This window comes from Miniopterus natalensis, chromosome 1 (assembly GCF_054644295.1).
Source record: "Miniopterus natalensis isolate mMinNat1 chromosome 1, mMinNat1.hap1, whole genome shotgun sequence".
Classification (NCBI taxonomy): domain Eukaryota; kingdom Metazoa; phylum Chordata; class Mammalia; order Chiroptera; family Miniopteridae; genus Miniopterus; species Miniopterus natalensis.
The window spans coordinates 119,103,778-119,127,702 of NC_142081.1; the positions used below are offsets into that span (position 1 = coordinate 119,103,778).

At 36.7% G+C, this 23,925-nt stretch overlaps 1 protein-coding gene across 1 annotated transcript; it reads left to right on the top strand.

The window, feature by feature from the left end:
- Window positions 1-392: 392 nt before the first annotated feature.
- On the top strand, window positions 393-22,647 carry ARL5B (ARF like GTPase 5B). Its single transcript, XM_016213280.2, has 6 exons — window positions 393-672; window positions 15,009-15,069; window positions 16,566-16,713; window positions 19,641-19,724; window positions 20,986-21,137; window positions 22,076-22,647. Exons 1-6 carry the CDS (start codon window positions 624-626, stop codon window positions 22,122-22,124), a joined length of 543 nt encoding a protein of 180 aa, XP_016068766.1. The 5' UTR covers window positions 393-623; the 3' UTR covers window positions 22,125-22,647.
- The last annotated feature ends 1,278 nt before the right edge of the window (window positions 22,648-23,925 follow it).

Sequence of the window (23,925 nt, forward strand, 5' to 3'; positions counted from 1 at the left end):
TCAGCGCAGCAAAAACAGGCAGCTCCAGGAAACTGCAGTTGGCGCCCACGTTTAAAGGCCAGGGGCGCACCTGCGAGGCAGCAGAGGCTCCAGAAAGGGAACCCGGCGCGATTCTGAACAGTGACGCGGCAGGAAGCGTTCGCCGCGGGGAAACGCCCCACCTCCCACGCACACCCACCTCCTCCTACACCGCGGGCCGAATGGAGCTCCGCACACCGGAAACGAAACCGGAGGAAGCGCCACGTCGGAGGCGTGGGCTGACGTAAGCGCGACTACGTCAGGGGCCGTCCTCCGGCGAGGGGTGGTCCCGGGGTCGGGAGGGGAGGCGGAGAGGAGGCGGGGCTTGGGTCTGGTTGAGGATTTGGTGGGGCTGTGGGTTTAGACCGAGGGGACTACGGGTCGGCGTTGGGCTCAGTGGGCTCGAAACAAAGGACTATCCGGTAGGCGCTCGGCGCGGCGCCTTCGGCCGGGTACCCAGCGGCCGACCGGCGCTCCTCGGCCGGCCAGTGCCCTCTGCGCGCCGTCGGCCGGCTTCCCCGCGGTCCTGCGCAGCCCGCGCCGCGGTGGGGCGCCGGCGCTGCGGCACCTGCTGCCGAGCGACCCCGCGGCCGGCCCAGGCGCTCATGATGGGGCTGATCTTCGCCAAACTGTGGAGCCTCTTCTGTAACCAAGGTGAGGAGGACGGAGCTGCGCAACGGCTCGAAGCCGCGGAAGGGGCTCCGGCCGCCCGTGGGGACGGCGGCAGGCCGGCTGGCGGGCGGCGCGGACGTTCCGAGACGCAGGGAAGCGACTGAGTCCGGGGAGCGGGGAGCAATTCCTCACTTCAGGCTGGGAGAAGGTGCGGGAGAGGCGTGGGAGACACGGGGAGTCAGGAGGGAAGGCACGGGGCGCCCCAGAATCCAAACTACGGATGTTTGGATATTAGGAGCTAAGCGGAAAACACCGATTGGTACCTGGGAGCGTCTGGGGTGCTTTTTACGTCGCTCATGAAAACGTCCTGAGCCCTGCTCCAGGGTGCGTGTCCGCCCTGAAACTTACCAGCTGCCTTCTGAAACGAGCGCTGCTCGGTTTTCCGACGCGCGCTCGGCCGCGCGCCCGCCCTCCCCCGACCCCGCCGCCGCCTCCCCGGGACGCCGCGGCGAGGCGTCCTTTGGAAATACACCGACGGCTTTCTGGAAATCGGCGTCCTCTGCCCTTCCTCCCTTTCTCAGACGTTAGAGAACTGAAGGCTCCTGGTCCTCGGAGGACCTGGCGTGTCCGTAATTAGTCTGGAACTGAGACATCTAGAGGTTGCAGATCCAAAGGGACAAGAAGTTGTAAAACCTGTTCTGAGTCAGAGAATGAAATGGGATGTCTTCTGAAAAGGGAAAATACCCACATTAAAAAAAAAAAAAAGTAACAGTGGGTAAATTTTAGGTGTTCTTTATTTTTCTTAGTAACTGAAACCAGTTTTTGGACTAGTTTCTTTTCGCATTTGGTATCTGGACATAATAAAAACAATGTTTCTAGGATAATACCAATTTTCTACGGCTAGTGTGGTATCTTTTTTTCTGGATGAAGTGAAGACAGTGAAATGATTTTAGTTCACTTGTTCTGTAGACTGATAAGAACACTAAAATAATCTTTTTCAAGGACTATAAATATAGATCTATGCACACACAGATGTAGACATATTCAGTTACCACAGACTCCACTTTTCAAGTGAGTTCAAAGTGGCCAGAGTTCAATGCCTTATTTTTCAGCACTTTATATTTTCTAATCCTTGTTACATAAATTCAACTACTATGTAAAGCAGCATTTTAAGACGTGCTAAAAAGTATCAAGAGTCGTATAATAATCTCACCTGGTTACTTTTCTCTGTAGATTAAGAAATAAAACATTACCAAAGTTGCTGGTTCTCCCTGGTAACCTGTCCCATTCCCCTTTCTCGTGTTTTTTTGTTTGGTTGGTTTGTTGTTTTTTTTTTTTTTTTTGAGTCTTCCTTAATCAGGCTAAAAAGAACTGGAGGATATAAGGGGAAAATTTGGGAGATGGTGAAAGCCATTCATGAGCAGCTTTTATAGTCATAACTGTTCAGGCTCCCTAAACCCTCATTACTGTTTAGATTTTTTTCCTTTAACTTTACTGCTGTATATTTAGTACTACTGGTTTTCTGTCATTTTATTCTCATTCGTTCTTGCAACTAACATTTAATCATAGGGCATAAACCAGTCTTTAGAGTTAGGCATAGGAGATACAAAGATTTAAAAACAAACAGAAACGATGTTGTTCTTGGCTCTCATAGTGTTCAAAGATCACTACGTGACGGAAAGAAGTAGGAAAAAAAGCAATGTGGTAAATTATTTACCTGATGTGTATTAAAGTGTGGTGATGGCACCAAAAAGAAATGATTAATTTTTGTCATGTGGTTCCTGGAAGACTACAGAAAAAGTGTACTTGGACTTCAGTGTTAAGTAGGAATGTAGAAGGGGCATGTTATTCTAGGCAGGAGGACTAATAATATGCAAATGGGAGAGGAATTAAAAAGTTTGGTACATGGAAGGAAGCTGAAAATAGTTTCATTTGGCTGTATTTTAGTTTTCCTGTGGGTGAATTAGAGGAGGTGAGGTTGGAAAGGGAGCCAGGGCAACCAGATCACAGAGAGCCTTGTATGTTGACTAAGACTCTTAACTACACAGAGCAAGCGGTGGGAGCAGTTTAAGAGTGTGGTCATGGTACATTATTTTTGAAGCAAGGGATTGATACTTTAGTCCTGTATTTTTACTTTCTATATTGACAAAATTAACTGACAATCTCCACATTTTCCATTTTCACCACTATAACACATCTAATCCAGAGATACCCAAGCACTCAACCTTGGGTGCAAATTAGAATAATACGCCCCACCCCAGACCAGTTAAATCAAAATAGGGTGGAGTGGTCTGGGCAGTGCCGAGATAATCCAGATATACAGCCAGAGTTGAGAACTACTTATCTTACCTTAAATACTCCTTTCTCTTATCTATCTTTCTAGTATTTGCCTCACCTCCATCTTTTTTTCCTGTAGCATTTTAGAGCACCAAGCATCTTTTCATAAATTTGATACCTTTCTGGGAATGAGTATACAAGAGTATGTATTGTCTAAGTAAAGCTATTACAAAGTACATAATTAGTTTAAGGTACAAGACTGATTTACTTGGATACTTGTCAATGAGCACTGATAGCCAACTTTTTAAGACATTGTTCTATTGTTCTTCTGACTGCTCAGTCTGGTGTCTTTCACTTCTCTCTTTAACTTATTCTGCTCTTAATTCTGGACTTTTTCCTGGTTTCAAACATATGAAACTTAAACTTACCACCTGTCTGCTTTCTGTTTTCTGGAATACTCTTTATCCCTTACTTCAGATGGTTCAGATTTCTGATCAAATGTCACTCCTCAGAGAGGCCATCTCTGACCACTCTTCCCACCCCAACACTCATTTTCTATTTTTTGAACTAATGTTTTTCTCTACCTGTAATCGTAAGTTTGTTTGCTTCTGTGTCTGTTTCTCTCTATAGAAATAACTTCTAAGGCATGAACTTTGTTTTGTTCACTTATTGTATCTCCAATCCAAAAAAAAATTGTTCAATTTTTTGCTGTTTTGTTTTTGTTTGTTTTTTCACTGACTTTATTGATTTCAGAGAGAGGAATGGAGAGGGGGAGAGAGAGTTGAAACATCAATGATGAGAGGGTTATTGATCGGCTGCCTCTTCTATGTCCCCTACTGGGGACTGAACCCACAACCCAGGCATGTGCCCTGACCGGGAATCGAACCACGATCTAGATCATAGGTCTGTGATCAACCACTGAGCCACGCCGGCTGGGCATTTTTTGGTGTTTTTAAACATAAAATTTTGTAACAAAGCAACATGTACACATTTTTTAAAACGTTAAATAGTGCTAAAGTTTTAGCACTGTTGATACATCGTAGTCAAATCTCTTTAATCTCTTGACTTTTTTCCATAATATACTTCCATATTTTTTAATAATACGCATATATGAAAATTTTAAACATCATTTGTGGGGGTTTTTGAGATATAATTGACATATAACACTATATTAGTTTCAAGTATACAAATCATTTGTCTTATTACGGTAGAAGAGAAATTAGTACCTTTATGACCTTTTCCTTCATCATTCCAATATAGTTTTTTGGTTTGATCCACTCTGTCTTTTCATTGTTGTAACTAAAGTTTTGTCACTGCTGAGCCACAGTATGCTATATTGTTTCCCTTTTTTCTACAACTTTCCTCCCCTAGAGTAAATAATTACAGCCTCTCATTGCTTTAGTTTCTTTGTACATTTGACTAAGTCATTTCATGTTATTCAACAACTCTCTGTACGAGTTTTCCCACTTGGCGCACCTATCAGATGATTTACCCTTATTCCCCACACCCTCAGTATTCCTTCCTGCTCCAAGCTGGACTTGTTTCCCTCTGTGCCTGGTGCACAGCTGTTCTGGGCTTGTCTTTGCTATCATTCAAGGAATTCACTTTTTATTATAACTCATGTCCTTGCTTTACCCTTATTTTGATGGAGCACATCCTTCAGAAATTTCCCAAAAAGTTTTTTAAAGTGGTATTTTTTTTGCAGTTCTAAATGCCTGAAAATGCATTGCTCTGTTCTCACTTTTTATTTATAATTCGGCTGGATATAGAATTCTGCGTTGTAAAACATTTCTTTCAGAATTTTGAAGGTATTGATTGTCATTGTCCTCCAGCTTTCAGTGTTGTCGAGAAGACCAGTATCATTCTTACTCTGATTTTTTTCTATCTAGTAGATTTTAGAATTTTCGGTTTATCTCTGGTATTTTTTAAATTTGAAAGAGCTCTTCCTTGATTTTTTTTTTTTCTCTCTTTTTGGGGTTTTTTTGTTTGTTTGTTTGTTTTTTTGGTTTATTGCTACAGGCCTTCTGGACCTTTTAAATATAAATTTGTACCTTTTTTGGTTCTATAAATTGTTTCCTTTAGATTTAGCTTATGGATCAGTATTTTTTTTTTAAATATATCTTTATTGATTTCAGAGAGAGGAAGGGAGAGGGAGAGAGAGAGATAGAAACATCAGTGATGAGAGAGGCATTGATCGGGTGCCTCCTGCATGCCCCCAACCAGGGATTGAGCCCGCAGCCCAACCCGGGCATGTGCTCTGACCTGGAATCGAACCCCGATCTCCTGGATCCTAGGACGATGCTCAACCACTGAGCCACACCCGGCTGGGCTAGATTTATCTTATGGTACTAAATTATCAAGTATTCTTTTCAATTTTACTGTCCTTTTTGTGTTTGAGTTCTACTTTCTGGGATATTTTCTTTGTCTTCCCATCCTCCTATTCCGTATTTGAGTTCAACTATCAGCATATTTTTTAACTTACAAAAAACTTTTTTCTTAGTTGCTAAATGTTTTTTTTTTATTGTTCTTGTGGCATTTTCATAATGATATGTCTTTAAGTTTCTTTGAATTTTTCCTCTGTTCTTATTTCTTTTTATATTATCGTTTTACATTGGAAGCTTCCCCCCGTAGATCTGTTGTAAGTAATTCCATTGCATGAGTATACCACAGTTTGTTTATTCATTTGCATCATGATGGATTGGAATAATATGAAAACCCTTAAGAGTGTTTGTAGACATGTTTTTATTTCTCTTAGGTAAATATCTAGGAGAACAATTTTTAGATCATAGGGTAGATGTATGATTAAGGTTTTATAAGAAACCGTTAGATTGTTTTCTCAAGTGGGTATATACCATTTTTCTACTTTTACCAGCAGTGTTTGAGACTTCTACTTGTTCCACATCCTTACCAACATCTGGTGTTGCTGGTATTTTTAACTTTAGCCGTTCTCTTAGATGTGTAGTGGTTCCTCATTTTTATTTTTATTTGCATTTCTCTGTTGACTGATGGGTACTTATTGCCCATTTGTATATTTTCTTTGTGAAATGTTCAAATATTTTGCCCATTTAAAAAAATTTTTGTCTAAAAAATTCTATAGAATTACTTACATATTCTGGAATTAAGCCCTTTGTTAAACATATGTTTTGTGAATATTTTACCCAGTCTATGGCTTCCCTATTCATTTTCTTTCTTTTTTTTTTTTTTTTTAACTATATCTGTATTGATTTCAGAAAGAGGAAAGGAGAGGGAGAGAGATAGAAACATCAATGATGAGAGAGCCATTGATCGGCTGCAGCCCGCAACCCGGGCATGTGCCCTGACCGGGAATCGAACCCTGATCACCTGGATCCTGGGTTGACGCTTAACCACTGAGCCACGCCCGGTTGGGCCCTATTCATTTTCTTAATGGGGATTTCTCCTCAGTGGAAATTTTTAATTTTGGTGTAGTCTGATTTCTCAATTTTTTTTCTAATGGCTGTTGCTGTCTGTTTCCTGTTCCTTACATCTAGAAGCTTTAGCTTTTATATGCTTACACCTATAAGCCAACTCAAATTATTTTGGGACTATGATGTGAGAGGGCTTGGAATTCATTATCTCCAGACTTTTCTCTTGCATTGATCTGTATGTCTGTTCCTATGCCATACTACACCATCACCATTACTATACTATTTCATGGTAAATTTTGGAATCCAGTTGTGTCAGTACTCTAATTTTGTTTTATTAATCTTTTTAAAGAAAAGATTTTTATTTTCTTCCATCTACTTTGGGTATAGTTTATCCTCCACCCCTAGTTCTTAAGGGTGGAATGTGTGTGATTGTTTTTGTCTCTTTTTCCTTTCATATATAAATATTTCAGATCTATAAATGTCTCTCTTAAATGCTGCTTTAGCTTCATTTCACAAATTTTAATATGTTGTTCAGGTTTTTATTTTATATTTTAATTTATTTCAGAGAGAGGAAGGGAGAGGGAGAGAGAAATAGAAACATCAATGATGAGAGAGTCATTGATCAGCTGCCTCCTGCTCGCCCCCTGCTTGGGATCGAGCCGAAACCCCAGCATGTGCCCTGACCAGGAATCGAACCTCAATCTCCTGGATCATACATAGGTAGATGCTCAACCACTGAGCCACACTGGCGGGGCCAGGTTGAAAAATTGTTTAAATTTTTGTTTGATTTCTTCTTTGAACTATGGATTATTTATAAGTGTTGTTTAGTTTCAAAATATTTATTTTTCTAGATAGTTTATTATTAATTCCTAATTTAATTGCATTGTGGTCAGAATTATACTCTAAGATGTTCTTTTTTCAAATTTATTAAGACTTTTATAGTCCATTTGTATAGCCTGTTCTGGTGAATGTACCATTTGCTCTTGAAAAGAATGTGTATTATATACCTTAATGTGCATATCTTCTGGAGAGAGCATAGACTGGGCTCTTGTTTGTTTTTTTAATCTAGTGTGAAATTCTCTCCCTTTTAATTGGAATGTTTGGTCCAGTTTGTTTATATAGTTGGATTTATGATGTGGTTAGATATAAAGGTATGCAGTTTTATTATTTGTTTCCTGTTTATCTCTGGTTTTGTTTTTTGCTGTTACTCTTTTCCCCCTTTCCCCCTTTTTGGAGGTTAACTAGTTTTTTTTAATTTTTAGAATTCCATTTTAGTTTTTTATTGACTATCTTAATAGTTCCCTTTTGCATTATTTCTATGGTCCTTCAAGAGATTGTAAATACATTCATATCTTTTTACAGTCTACTTAGAGTTAGTAATTTAAGGCTTGTAAAGGGTAAGAACCTTGAAACTACTTAGTTACACTCTCCCCTCCCCTAGTCCCTTATAACCATACAGGTTATATATCATATGTATTATATCTAAATATGTTATAAACTTTAGAATACAGTGTTATAATTTTTGCTGTAAGGAGTCACATGTTCTTTAAAGTTTTAGAGAGGGTAAAATTTTCTCTTACATTTACCCATATTACTGTTATTTATTTGAATTTCCATCTAGCATAATTTTCGTTCAAGCTGAAGAACTCTGACATTTTTATATTGTGGCTCTGGTGATGATGAATTTTCTTAGTTTTCTTTTATCTGAAAATGCCTTCATTCTTGAAGTATACTTTTTTCTGAATATAGCATCTTAGCGTGATCTCCCCCCCTTTAATACTCTAAAGTCATTTCATTGTCTTCTGCCCTTCCCCCCCCCCCCGTGAAAAGTCAGCCAGTATTTATATCTTTACTTTACTTTATTTGTCCTTTTTAATTTCTTGCTGCCTTCAAGATTTTCCCTTTATCTTTGATTTTCAGATTAACCATGAACTACCTATTTTATCATATTTGGGGTTTGCTGAGCTTTTTGAATATGTAAAATTTTTATAATTTTGTAGTCACCCAGTTAGCCTTCATTTCTCAAATAATTCTGTCCTCCTCCCCCTCCCCAAATTATGCAACATAACCCATTGGTAAGTTGACAGAGTCAATTTAGTGAGGACCAGCATTTTAACAAGCAATGAATATTCTAAAATGGAAATAATCAGAATGTGTCTCAGCTAGTAAAAATACTGTTCTGTGAAACTTTTGTTTCAGTTATGTGTGCCCTGAGTCATGACATAAAACATATTCCTAAACTGTGGTCGTCACTCAACAAGTTTGAAAACCAGTGGATTAGATTGTCTTTGTTCCTTAACATTTACCTTGCAGATTACCATCACCTGGGCAGCATTTAAACACTGTGGAAAACTGCATTTCGGTATTTTCTTGTTGAAGCCTTTCTTAATCATTGCTTATTTTTTGTGAGTTCGGGAAAAGGAGGGATCCTTGGTCTTCTTCCTTAGGCACTTCAGGCACTTCAACCCAGTCTGTGACCTTAGTGTGTTTTACATAATTAGACTTTTTGATTTTCTTTTTTTATCTGTATTTAATCCCCTTGTTTACCTGAAAGTTGTCTTGTGTTCTACCAGATAAACTATTCTTATTATTGTAAGACTGCAAGATTTGATTTGTGTTACAAAAGTGGTGACATATCAAGTTGGGAGAGCATTAGCCAAATTTCAGGACAATATGACCTTAGGCAAGTTGACCTAACACTCAGTTTCCTTATCAGGGAAATGAGGAATAATATTACTTTCTCATAGAATGATTGCGAGGATTAACTTACATAATGCATGTAAAACACTTAGGCTGACAGTCTAGAATATTCCTTTATTATTGACATTTTATTTCCTTAGCTGAGAGTTGGATTCTAGATCTCACTTATCCTTAAGAATATTACCATTTGGCCTGGCCGGCGTGGCTCAATGGTTGAGCATCTGCCTAGGATCCAGGAGATCGTGGTTTTGATTCCTGGTCAGGGCACATGCCTGGGTTTAGAGCTCGGTCCCTAGTAAAGGGCATGCAGGAGGCAGCCAGTCAGTGACTCATCATTGATGTTTCTCTCTGTCTCTCCCCCTCTCCCTTCCTCTCTCTGAAATAAAGACATTTTTTTTTTTAAAAAAAGAATATTACCATTTGATGCTTCTATCTGTTGCTTTGTGCTAATGATGCTATATTATAAGTGCTTGTTTACATACCCGACTTATAAGATTTTTGAGGGTAGAGACTTTACCTTATTCATCTTAATCACAAATACTACAGTCATGTATATAATGAACTCAGTAAGTGTTGAATTGTGTTGAATCATCAGATTTATGTAGTTGCTCTTAACAAAATTCTGGCATCCCGGAATATGGATAATGAGGCGGGAATGGGGGGAGGCTGAAGAATTGGGGAGGGGAGTTAGTATTTTATAGCAAGAAGAGCAGGGAAACAAATGCTAGCTTTTACCTATGTAAAAGAAATTACTAAAACAAATTATTTAACTTCATAAGACCTCCATTTCTTTTTCTTTAAAATAAGCAAGGTGGCCTGGGTTAGTAGTTCTGCATGTTCTTGGAGAATTCTATTTCTCAGGGGTGCCTTATAGGTAGCACATTTTTTGCTGAAGAGGCAGGAGAGAAAGATCTCATTCCAAGCTATAATGTTTTGTGATTCTGTAATCAGTATAATATTGAACAGAGTTAGTTTTTTATGCCCCCCCACCCCCGCCAAGAGCTAGACTTCCTTGGGTTCAGGCCTCAGGTTTCAGATTGTGATATCACATCCTTTGAAAATTTTACTACCTACTTCTTGCAACAATTCAGACTTCTTTTCATTGTCTGTGATATCCCAACTTTGCTAAGTCAACAAATTGGGTGATGATGACTTAGGGCATTTTCTTTGTTTAGTTATATAATTGTTTACATACTCTGTTTGCTTTTGTTATATAACAGTGTTAGTGCAGATATTGTATATCTAGAAGGTAGCATTCCCTATTTCATGGTACCTTTTGGGCTTTCTTATATCTCAAAATTAAAACATCATTTTATCATGCTTTAACAATGTAAAGTAGATGTTAATGTAGTATTTCACAATTAACACTGCCACATTTACTACTTCTCTAATACTTTTGTTAGTCTACAATTTTATTTTATTTTTTGGTTCGGTATCTCTACTAAAACTACAAGCTGAGTTCAGTAAAAGAAAATTTTTTGATTGGGTTAAGGGAGAAACTTTTTTCAATCATTTTTCTTGTTAGTCATATTTTACCCATATTTGTCTACAAGTAAATACTGTTGATAACTGTTGTAATAATCTGGTTATTATTTAAAAGAAAAGGAGTGAAAGGGAAGACGATATAGGCATGCCATTTATACAGCTTTGCCAAAAAGCTACATTTAACACTGTCCAAGTCTGTTTCCTGCTCATTAATGAGGGAAGGGACTAGACATAGGCAGGTTACTGCCTGCCCAATAAGATCTGAGTGACCTGGGAAATGCTTGCCCATCAGTCACCCCTGGAAACAGGTAATTGGCTAGGATGGCTGTGGCTACTGCAAGCCTCGAAATCTAAATATATAAACTTCTAGACAAAGGAGCCACTCTCTCTTGGCTCCTGGGCCCTCTTGGGACTCCTGCTGCCAGGGGCTGCTCTCCCCGATGTGCACGTGACTCATGGCCACGCGGGGCTCCACCTGTGGACTGATGGACTTTAATCTGGCCTGAATGCTGAAACACACCCAGCTGCAAGGTGAAATGGAAACTCTAGACCCTAGCCCTCTTTCTGGCTCATCTGAACTCCCAGGTGCCCCTTTCCAGGACTAGCTTAAGGGGCAGAGGACTTTGGAACCCGAGAAATGTAACTTCATACAAAAAAAGCCGCCTTCCACATCCCATCCTCTTGTGGAAGTCTTAGAAAATTCATTTTCTGAAGATATCACCAGATCCCCACTCCCACTCATATCTGGGAAGTCTGGCGCTTTAATTCCTCTGTCATCGCTGTTGCTGATTTCCTTTTGAAGCCTCATCCGGTATAATCTTCATGTCTTTGCCCTTCTTACAAAAAGCTAGGAGCCAGGTTTTTAGGAGATCCAAAGGAACAAACACTACAGGCAGGACTGCAGAGAAACTTCTGTGCAAATACTTGATCAAAATTAAACAAAAGCTCTGAGATTGGACCTTTCCTTCATTTGGTGTAAATAAACACTCTTCCTGACCGGCTCTGGAGATGCATAGATTAGTAACATTGGAAGTACTCTTCTCAGACCTTTGTTGTGGGGACACCTGCAGCCTGGTGTCCTGGAAGAGCTTGCTAGTGAAAGTGATGCCCAAGGTGACTATCTCATAGTGTGTGGGCATGTTTTTAAAACATTTGGATTCATTATAACTTTGATACTTATAGTAATGTCTTAACCTAAAATTATTTAGTTATCCACTAAGGCTTTTAAATTGTACACACCCCATCCCCAACATACACATTCCTGTCCCTAAGCATGGATAGCTTATATTCTAACAACATATTGATTTTAATAATGCTATTTAAAATAAAAGGAAAGCAAATTTTCCATAATTATATTTGTAAAATTTATTCTAAATAAAGAATTTAGTATTGTCCACCTTATAGTTTGCCCTAGTTAAGGTTAACTGAGAATTGACTGTGTTTAAATCTATCAACTAAATAATTTTGCATTCTTGGAGAGAAGTTTGAGGAGTTAGAAGTTAATACATGGCTTATATATACATGTTGAGGAATGAGTTGAAGTTGTAAAACTATACAGTAGTATAGTTTTCTCCTCACAGCTTTAGGCATTTAAATTCTAGTGAAATGGAAATCTCTGTTATCTGCTGTGTAAGTAAAAATGATGTTCAATTTCTAATGTTTGTCTGACAGCTGATTTTGAAATTTGACCTTTGGGATAGATTCTTTCTTACCTTAATTGTTACTGATTTGTACCATAACTGATATATTTTGAGTGTTTTTAAAAAACTTGATTAGGTAAACAAATAAAAATTATTGTTGGGTAATACAAATAGTACAAATTTATAAGCATCTTTTTATATCTGCTTTTGTTAACTATGGTAGGTGAAGGAAATTATTTTCATCAAGGCTACTCTCCAGGAAATCACTGACAGTTATATAGTTTAGTTGATTGTGTGTTTTTTTTATTTCAACACATAAAATGAGATCTATATATGGCCTATTGATTATGCCCAACCAGAAAGACAGCAGTGCAGAGCAAGTACCTCTGAGTTAATGAGTTTCAAGCATGAGGGCCTATTTTTAACATCAAGCAACATCAGTTACCACTACATGATAGTAGTTATGCTTTTGGTATATATTGTGAAAATTTGATAGACCACTGTGATTCAATATTTTATTGATTTAGACATCACTTGTGGACATTTAAAGAAACTTGTTAATTCTATTTTCTGCTTACAAGAAGGAGATTATACGTCCATTGCCCATATTTTCCTTGTTCTTTGAATGGGTAAAAACTTTACTAACATTTATGAACCTGACATCTTTGGTCATTAACATATCAATTAGCAGCTAAATACAACGGAGGTATTTGAAGGAAGAAGAATTACAATTGTCCAACAGAATACAAACAGCTGTTATTTTGCACTTGCTTTTTTAGCAAATGCCCTTTGAACTTGATTTAACTCTTATGTATAGATAATGATAAAGATATTTTTCAAAGAAAAGATTTAAAATAAACCCTTGGTTATTTCATGCGTTTAAAAGCATTTAGCTCTTTCTATTTTGTTGCTGATGTTTGGTTATATAGAGTCAGGTTGTTGATAATAATTTCAACGTCAGAAGATAGGCCTCAGTTTACCTGAGGGATAGGTATCTGTACTGTCCTCATAAGACAGAGTTAAAATTGTGTTTTGTCTTAATTGCTAGAATTCTCTGACAGTGAGGGAAAAAAGGAATCTCACAAAGACCTTAAGTTAATCAAAGATTAGAAACTTTAATGAAATTCATACTCTTATCTACTTTGAGAGTTTGTCACCTTTGACTTAGTTCTGACTGGGAACCAATCATTCAAAATGATGTATTATTTATGGGTTTTACCATCACAGGCCTTAATACCGTGATCATCATAACAACACAAAATGTGATGCAAGGAGCACGACTGTTTACAAAAGTTGCCTGAACAGTAAATCATCTGGTACTATTCCTCCATTCCCTTCTCCCTGCAGGAGTACCTGCACCCATGTTTAGCTTACCTCTAAATGAGGCTTCCTTCTCATGCCTTCAGGACCCCATGGTCTCCAGATGCTGGGCAGGTGGTTTCCAGCTGTCACCAAAATTTAAAATGCTTGGTGCCGGGTGGTGTGATTGCTACTCCACTAATAAGAATGCTCCTGTTCTTGTACTGTAAGGGAGAAAACAGAGCAACCCTTTAAGACTGGCTTCATTAGAAATTGGGGACTACAAACCAAAAGAGTCAGAAAGGAAGAATTATAGTGAGTTACAATAAGCAAGTTTTGTTTTGTTTTATGAAGCATCTTCTGCCATAGTGATAATAGCCCTTCTAGAGCACCATGTCATTTGTCCTGCAATATTATGTGCCTACGGCGTGCAGGTCATTAGAAGATACAGAGATGGTTTGTCACCTAAGAACTTGTCTGTAAATTATGGCCCCTCTCTTTGACTGATGCAATATTAACATTTTAGATTGGGAATATGACCTGATGTTTGATTAGATGTATAATGAGAATGTTGACATTCATGAAAGGTTAACAAGAGGAGCAGGGTTCTGATATGAACTGTGTCACATCATTGGCTACAGATCAATTGATTGCTCTGTGGTTCTTATGGCAGCTTCCTTACATACCCTGTTGAGGATCACTAGGAACTTTTGAAACATTCTGCTCTGGGGAAGAGCAATCTTTAAGATATTCTGTATAGGTTAAAATCTAGAAAAGATGATATCTGGAGTGTTCTCTTCTGTGTTCAGAGGAGGTTTCAAAATATCAATCACTTAACAGAATAATTAGATGGGCCTTAAAAACTATACTTATGAAGGAAGAGACTGTTGAGGGCATCGCACCAGAAGAAGGAGGGGAATGAAGAGGTTTTTGTTGTACGAAGAGCCAAATAGTATCTGCTCAAAAGAGTTGTAAATTCCAGATTGGGGGGGGGAGGGAGTTAAAGATAAAGTAATTGCATATTTATCTATAAATTAATGAAAGGAATGAAAAACTGGTTGAGAGTATGTGTGTCTTATTAGCAACAGGAAGCTTTTCAGATTCACATTTTAAATTGGGTTTTTAAGTGAATGAGAAAAAAAAATGTTGGTACATAAAGGTGGGAAAACTTCCAGGTGTGAAAACAACTTGAGAAAAAGCAAATTTGATTAGTAGAGATGGCAAGCAGGTGTGTTTATAACACTTTAAAAAAGACAAAACACACTTTAAGTTATAATATCTTTTGAAGACCAGTATTGGGTGTTATCACCCCAAACTCAATATAAGTGGCCAGTTCTCCTATCCTTCCCTTTTTCCTATCACCCACATTACTTTGTTAGAGAGCTAGACAAAGAATATCGTAACAGATTTTATTTCTTAAGGCAGGTAGTCTTGACATCATAAAGTTCTCTTTTTTCTGTATTTTAACAATCTAGTAATAAATATCCAGTGAATGCTTGTCATTCGAGAGATAACCAGTAATCATTGTTGAAAGCATGTAATTGTCGTATGCAGCGGTATTAGATGCTTATGGTTTGCTTTCTCTCTGTAGAACACAAAGTGATTATTGTGGGACTGGACAATGCAGGGAAAACTACCATTCTTTATCAATTGTAAGTATGGGTGTTTATTTAAGTAGTTTTCATTATTTTAATTATTAGAACTAACTTTGTATAATTAATAAGGTATTATTCATATGGTTTTGTATTTTCCCAAACACAAAGTTTATGAAAAAGTAAGATAAATTGCTCTATGCTTGTTAAAGCCTTCACAAACTCCTTTTCTGGCCTTGAAAGAATTAGTATTAAACCAGAATAAATAAAGCACATATTATATAGTGCTAAAGTGAGGTGATAAAGTGCATTTCACTTAGTTATGCTCACACTGAGGTTCGTGTAAATAGATTGTTATCTCTAGGAAGTTATTGCTACTCTCCTAAGAGCTCTGGAAATGTTTAACACACGCAGACTTGTTAAATCAAAAGAAATGAAGATCACCCCTGAAAATATTGCTTTAGTAACTTGTAACAGGGAGAAGCTTGAAAGTTTCAGAGAAATACATTAATTCTTTAAGGAAATTTTAAGAGCCCATCAGTCTACTTGTCAAAGTATATCCCATTATCCTATTACTGCCAATGAAATGATCCTTGCTAAGCAATGAAAATGGATCTGTGTCCCAAACATTTTAACAAGTAGTTATAAAACCCAGAGTGCGCCATTGTGTGGCTCTTGTGTCTTCCCACCTCAACTTAAGTATATCAGCTGACAGCTCTCCAGAAATACTTCACTTGATCAGTGCTTAACATATTTTTCAGGTACTTTGCTAAAAAGCTACTAAGTTATAATTGTTTCAGAGTCGAGTATCTACTTGTTTCTTTAAAACATCAAATACAAACATTTCAGAAACCTGTCATATTGTTGAAATAATTTTGTACATAGCTTCAAAAATGTGTATAATGCCCAGAAGAGATTTGCAAGCTTCTTCCGACACAACACTGGCATGTTATAGGCAAATTCATCTTTGTTGAATAAATTAATGTAGCTTAACAAATGATTATGATAATACATGTGATATGAGTACCAGTGTACTAAATATATTTAGAATTAATTTTAACTAAATTTTTCATTTACCCATAGCCTTATCTTTTTAAGACTATAGTTGAGGTTAATAGGCCTGAACTAATTTTTATGGCTGAGCCAAGCCTGTTTTCTCACACAGACAGTCTTCAGAATTATAGATAGCCAACTATTCCATGGATGCTACATTGAAAGTACTGGTGTCACAGTCACCTAGAAACTTGCTCTTCCAGGATGGAGCATTGGTTCTGCTCTACCTAATAACAGGGCATGGTGGTATTAAAATTTTGGCCACAGAAATGCAAACTCACACCACAGACTTCAGAACAAAAAAAACAGTTTTCCTTCAGTAGTGTTCTTTGTCAGGATATTTGTTTGCACAGATGTTCTATAAGGTTCTATTTTTGATACTTGTGATTTACCATCATTGGTGCAAATAAGGAAGATCAATTCCTGTTAAATACAGAGATTAAAAGTTGCTTCAGGTTCTAGAGATTTACAAAAGATTTTTTACGGTGTCTGTCTTTCAACAGCTTAATGAATGAAGTGGTTCATACATCTCCAACCATAGGAAGCAATGTTGAAGAAATAGTTGTGAAGAACACTCATTTCCTTATGTGGGATATTGGTGGTCAAGAGTCACTGCGGTCATCCTGGAACACGTATTACTCAAACACAGAGGTACACTAAAATTACCACTAAAGTAAATTTTAATAAAAACCAAAGAGTAAACCCAGAAAACAGATAGGCTATACATAAGACATACTGACAGTTGCCTTTTAATAAGATTTTTTTGTAAGGAATTTGAGGTTTTCAAGTAAAAGAAAAGGCAGGTAGAAAGAGTAAAGGCAGCTGTTATTAGATGGTGCTCACTGGTGTGCAGGCCCTCCTTTTGCCCTCACCATGACCTGCGTTATCTCCCCTGGGGAACTTGGGATGGGACGATGAATTATATATCATCTTTCCCGAGATCTCAGCATTTTTAGAGGCCCTGGTAAGAGGAGGAATAAAATACTTTAAGCATAATTTAATACGAGATTTTCAAATAACATGAATTGAACATTCAAAATTTAGCTGTGATTATGCTTTAATTTTTTAAAAAAATGGATTTGTGGGCCATACCCCAGACTTCTCTGTCACTTATTTTATTAGTTCAGAGCCAACCTGGGGAAAAAATATAGAATATCTTCTATTTCTGTTTTTATTCTTAGAGGCAGATTTAAAAAATAATAAAATAAACATGAAGTGCTGTTGAGAGAGGCTTATCTTTGAGAATATTAATATATGATTACATCCATAATTTTACTTTACAAAGAGGTACACCCAAACAATTATTTTTTCTAAAATGAAGCCTCTTAAATTGAGTGGGGGTTTTTGTTGGGAGTGGAGGGGATGCAAGGAATTTTGGGTGAATAATTTGCCTTTTTAAATAAAAAGATGTATTCCTTTAGATTTATATTGTTACAGCATAAGCATTCAATCTAGTGCATTCAATCTAGTGCAGCGTATGACTGGTCAAACCAATATGGCATATCACAGGTATTCAGCAGTTGTGGTAGCACTTAATTTTTTTTTATTTGCAGGGGAGGATAGGTTGGTAAGCAGATATTATGGTTATAGGTTAGCTTAATTTAATCTATATATTTCTGAGTAAAATAATATTCTGAAACTATGATGAACAGATCAAAATTGATTCTTGCTGATTCATATACATTTGTAGCATTATAAGAGGGTAGTTACTGAAATTGTTGAAAATTGACATACATTATTACTTATACCGTTTGCATGAAGTATTCTTTTAATAAGCTATTTCTCCAAAAACCTTTGGCCTTACTGCAGTACACCTGTATAGCACACAGCATTAGCAAACTTAGGTTCTAGGTAGGGATCTTATTATCTATGTAGTGTTCCCCTGATGGCTTTTCTTGTCATCTTGCTTCTTAAATTCTTTATGTTGCACTGGCCGGCATTGCTCAGTGGTTAGAGTGTCGGCCCAAGCATGAAAGGGTCTTGGGTTTGATTCCATCAAGGGCAAGTACTTCAGTTGCAGGTTTGATCCTGGCCCCAGTCGGCGTGCGTTCAAGGCAACCAGTTGATATGTCTCTCTCACATCAATGTTTCTTTCTCCTTCTCTCTCTCCCTCGTCCTCTCTCCCTCCCCCTCCTCCATCCACTCTCTCAAAAAAAAAAAAAAATCAATGACAAAATATCCTTGGGTGAGGATTAACAGTAAACAATCAAAAATAATTCTTTATGTTGAGGAGTCATCCAAAAGCTGAAATGTGTCCATTACAATACAAGGAGTTACAGTTGACTAATTTCTGACATCTTACTCTTATTAACTTATGGAATTATTTCCAGTCTTTGCCATGTTTCTTATATTTATCTCTTCTGTTTTCTTACATCCCTTTCTAAGCTTTTCTCGGTTTATATTCAGATTACCCTAGTTGTCTCCCTAATTTTAAAGTCATCTGAATAATCTAATTCTACCCTTTCTGTCTTGATTTATTTTGCATCACTTCCTCCACTATAAACCTTAACATCATTTAATCTCATTTCTTGTTTCTTCTGCATAAGATGTTCAATTTAGAATCTCTTCTTCATTATATCTTATTTTTCTTATCAAAGATGCTTTTATTTATTTTATTTGTATTTTTATTTTTTAATCCCCAACCGAGGATATTTTTTCCATTGCTTTTCAGATAAAGTGGAAAAGGGGGGGTGGGAGGGTGGGAGGGAGGGCGAGAGAGAGAGAGAGAGAGAGAGAGAGAGAGAGAGAAACATCCATGTGAGAGAGACCCATTGATTGGTAGCCTCCTGTACACACTGCAACTGGGGCTGGGGATCGAACCTGCAACTGAAGTATGTGCCCTTGGTCAGAATCGAACCCAGAACTCTTTAGTCCAAGGGCCTACACTCTAACCACTGAACCAAACCGACTAGGGCAAAGATGCTTTTATTTTTAATGTGTGAGACCTGCCTTTATTCATATACACAATTATCAACAGCTTTTTTTAGTTTCCTTTGCTCTCTTTAATTTCACGCATCATCTTTAGCATATTAACACCTAAGTATTTGTTTGTATTTAGCACATTTTTCTTGTGTTTTTATTGTTGGTATTGTTTATAAAAAAAACTTCATTAATTTTTTTGTTTGTTTTTCTTTCAAACCAGCTTGTGTACTTCTTTCTAATAGGCAAGAGACTGTGTTAAACAATTATTGATTGCCTAAATGAATGATTATAGAGTACTTTTAAGGTTTAGCAAAGGTTATTTTACTAACTGTGATTTTCTTTTTTAAAATTACTTTTATTACTTGCTTTTTAAAATAAATCTTAGTATTACAGAATATTATGTACTCAAATTTCACTTAAAAAATAAAATTGGATATGATTTGTATTTGTTGAAGTTACAAGTTACTTCTTACTAACATTTGGATTTTACTGCTTGATGTAATTCCATATAATATGAACTCTTTGTGATGGAAAAGCAGTAGACTTTTATACTAATGATGATGCCATGTGAAGAAAGTACTTCTATCACTTGAGTGTAGTTTTGCAGAAAACTTCAACATCCCATTCAGTTCTCTTTCTTTTTAATTGTCTCCTAGTTCATCATTCTTGTTGTTGATAGCATTGACAGGGAACGACTAGCTATTACGAAGGAAGAATTATACAGAATGCTGGCTCATGAGGTAAATTTTGAAAGCAAACAAACAATGGAGTAAGGTACCTGTATACTGGCTTTGTTGGGTTTTTTTTACAAATATCAATGTGCTCTACTGTTGGTTATTTCATCATTAACAAAGTTTTATATATTAAATTAATAAAGTCTTGAACTCAGATATTTTCATTACTTTTTCAAACTTAAAAAAATCAAACATGTTAATTTGTAGACTACTGTTATTGAAAACATTTTTCAAAGTTAAAACTACTGATTTATGCCTTAAAATGTCTGATAGATCAAAGCAGGAAAGAGGAAAAGTTAAGTGTTTAAAATCCCAAGAGTTTATAATAACTGAAAATTCTTTAGTGAATACTTTGAGATCTCTTAATTCTAAATATACAAAAAACTTTAATAATAATAAAACACATTCACGCACCCACAACTCAACATAAGATAGTAAATATCTTTTGAGATTTCTCCAGTTTTTCTTCCTTTCTCAAGGAATCCAAAAAGAATTCCACTATCTTAAAATAGTGATTATCATTCCTATGAATATTTTAATACTTTTATTACATTTTTATTTACCTATCAGTTGTACAGAGTATTATATGCCATGTTTATAAAACTTCATGTAATGGTTTTATCTCTCTCTAAACTTGGCTTTTGTGGCACAACATTGTAATTAATCTATGTTAGTACATACGACTTAAGTTCATTTGTTTTAACAACCATATAGTATTCCACTGTATGACTGTATCACAGTTGATCTGTTCTCCTATTAATGAACATTTAGGTTATTTCTAATATTTTGATAGTATAAACAATGCTGCAGTGAACTTCAATGAATGAGCTTAAGTTATACAAAGACTAGTAAGTAGTAAGTTTTGCCCACCCCTCACCTTCACTACTCTCCTTTAAATTTTGGAGAAACTCCCTAGTATTTGGCAACATACTACCATATTTGCCCATTAGAATATTGTTCATATAGTTTTTAGTCAGTACTTAAGATTCAGGTTTATTTTGCGACCCCTTGGGCCCAACAATAGAAAAATAACTTACTCAGTTTATGTTAATCTGTCTTAGTTAGAGTGAATTATTAAATCATGGTTATTTGAGATAATTTGCTCTGTTCCCATAAAAATTTTAAATTAAACATTTGTGCCTAATCATTTTAAAGTGGGAGGGTTTCATTATAACTGTCCAGTAGGGCACATTTTACTCTTCTGCTTCATCAGTTTAATTGGAATTGTGACATTTCAGGTCTTAGAAATATTTCATGTTGATTGCAGGATTTACGGAAGGCTGCAGTCCTTATCTTTGCAAATAAACAGGATATGAAAGGGTGTATGACAGCAGCTGAAATCTCCAAATACCTCACCCTCAGTTCAATTAAGGATCACCCTTGGCACATTCAATCCTGCTGTGCTTTAACAGGAGAAGGGTAAGTGCCAATCAGCATGGGGGGGAGGATGACTTCTTTCAAATTCCTTTCCATTGTTTTAGGCCAACTTGTTTTCTTCTTTGATCATGCTCCCTTTTGGTCCTTAATTAAAGATGGTTTTTATCTTGTGTGGCAGGGTTACAGGATTAAAATAATTTTAGTCAATTACAGTTGTTAAATTACAATTTAACAAAGTTACTGACAAATTTTTTGTAACTTTTAATATAAACAATATTTTGCCAAAAAAGTAGTAAACTTTTGAGTTAAACTTTCACAGTCCACATTTTTAATTGTTCATTTTTTGATTTTATCATTTACTAACTGGGAGAAAACTATAATGTCACTTGAATTAGAGAGGAAGCTTCAAAGAAATTTCACATTTAAGCCTGTGCACCCAGCTTTCCACAAGAGTATGTCCCCTTTATTATCAAGAATCCTTTTGGGATGTGTGTTTCTAGACAGTAAACATTTGAAACAAATGCCATTATAGTATTTTCTTCCTTTCCTAAGAACTTGAGTTTGGATAAATATGCCAAGGAGAACCCAGTGTGTTATGCATGGGTTCCATTCTTTAGAATTTAGGGGGGTAGGTGAAGAAGTTCTGTTGTCCTTCTATAGTGGTTGCAGTTTTAGTTCATCTTAAAGGGGTAGGCGATGAGGCATATTTGCAGTCTTGCTGGCAAAACCGCCAAAGCTGTATCCTCAAGATGAGACTGAAGCAATTTCCCACATTACTCAACTAGGTAAGGTCATTTGGTTTAAGTGAATCTTCCACCTAAAATGTCCACATATTTTAGTGTTACCTGAATATGGTCACTTAAGTGTAGAAATCATTATTGTCCTACCAAGCTTTGGGCAAGACTAAAAATAATAAGTATACTTTCAATTTTTAAGTATAAAGTTTTTCATTTTGAAAATATTTTTCTCTTTTGTTTCAGGTTATGCCAAGGTCTAGAGTGGATGACCTCCAGAATTGGTGTGAGATAACTTTTTTGCTCGAAAGAGACTGCTCTATTTATTCTGTGACGTGAACATTTTCCCCTAGTACTTTAGCTGCTAAGGCAGCAGCATGTTTAATTTATAACAACACAAACCTCTATGAGCAACACTTGAATCAAGTGCAGCTGAACTGGAACGTGGAAGATTTTTTCTTAACTTTTTTTAATGCACTAATCTTCAGTTGGATGAACACTAATGTATAACTGTGTTTTCAGCAACAGAATTTTTCTGACTGCTTATTCTAATTATTCAATGACTGCCTTGTAAGAAATGTTTGTCATATGTTTAATGTTTTCTGAAGTATTGTAATAACTTTAATGTCCAAGTTCTTTCATTTCTTGACCACCCTACCTACCCCCACCAAGTAATTACTGGTTTGACAAAGTAGTGAAAATCATTGGGTACCGCTTGCAAACTTAACCAGCGCTAAATATTTGCTCCCTCTATAAACCAATTATCTTTTGGAGAGAACTTACCATAGAGAAAGAAATCTGCCTAGAAGATATATGTAAGGAAGATTAAACATCACACAAACTGCCTTTAAATGAGTTGACTTCCCCTACATTATTGCAAGTCATGGAATAATTTTAAGTTACTGTTAGCATGGAAATTAAGTAGGCTATTTATCTAAAAGAATTAAGTCCACATTTCTGCCTATAACATGGGATTCATTTTGGTTAAAAACTAATCAAGGTAAAATATTTATTTGAATGCCCTACTTCGGTAAATATTTTGGATAAGTCTGGTATTTTAAGAATGCCACATTATTCAATGCATATATAGATACTGGAAGTTATTAAAGAGTACCAGCACTAATATTAAAACCAGCGACTTGGAATATATTTTACTATCAATTACAAACAACTTTATTATCAGAGTTCAATTATTCCATTTGCAAGGGACATCCCATATGTTTTGGGCAAAGCTAAAGCAGAGTATAAAGTGTTTACTTTATTTCTTAAAATTTGAAATTGTGTCTGTAATAATAATACTACCACCAGCAGTACATTACTTTAAAAACCATATGGTTTTTCTTAAATCTGTTTGAGGTTGTAATGTAATATAAGCTTGAAACAGTTGCCATCTTTATCGTTATGCCTCGTTCTAAAACCTTTCGCTGGAATATAGGAAACTGCTGAATTTAATCCTAGCTTTTAGAATAGTACTATGAGACTCAAAGTTAATACGCTAAAAATTTGTAAATTAGAAAATAGGAAAAAAAGTCATAATCTATGAGATGTTTGTTTATTGGATAGTATTAAAAAGTTTTCAAGGCAGTTCTCTAACATAAACAATAGTGCACACCTTAAGAAGGAGGACAGGTATTGTAATTTTAATCCTCGTTATCTTAAATGTATGATTTTGCTATAATGAAATGGATAAAGTTCATACTTCGAGAATAATACTTCATCTTTGCAGTATTTTTTTTTCCATTTGGGTCAAAAATAGGATTCAGTGTTCTTAAGAATATCAAAATGCTTGTTCAAAAGTGGTATTTCAATTCTAATATTTTTTTATTGTAAGTTGGTTAAATCTTGCTGTGTTTCCAGGTATATTTGCTTTATTCTTTTGAGTCTAATTTAGTCAAACACGGCAGCAGTTTTCCCGTTTCTGTGTGGTGGCAGCACCCCTGGAACTGGACCATGGCCACGGAAAACCTTGGAGCGAGTTTCTTATTAACCCTGTTCTGAACCGTGTTGTTCGTGGCCCGCCCCGGTGGAGGGTCAGTTCGTTGCAGTGCGGTCCCTGCTCAGGAACCCGGGAGGCGGCCGGTGATGGGAGCGCCTCG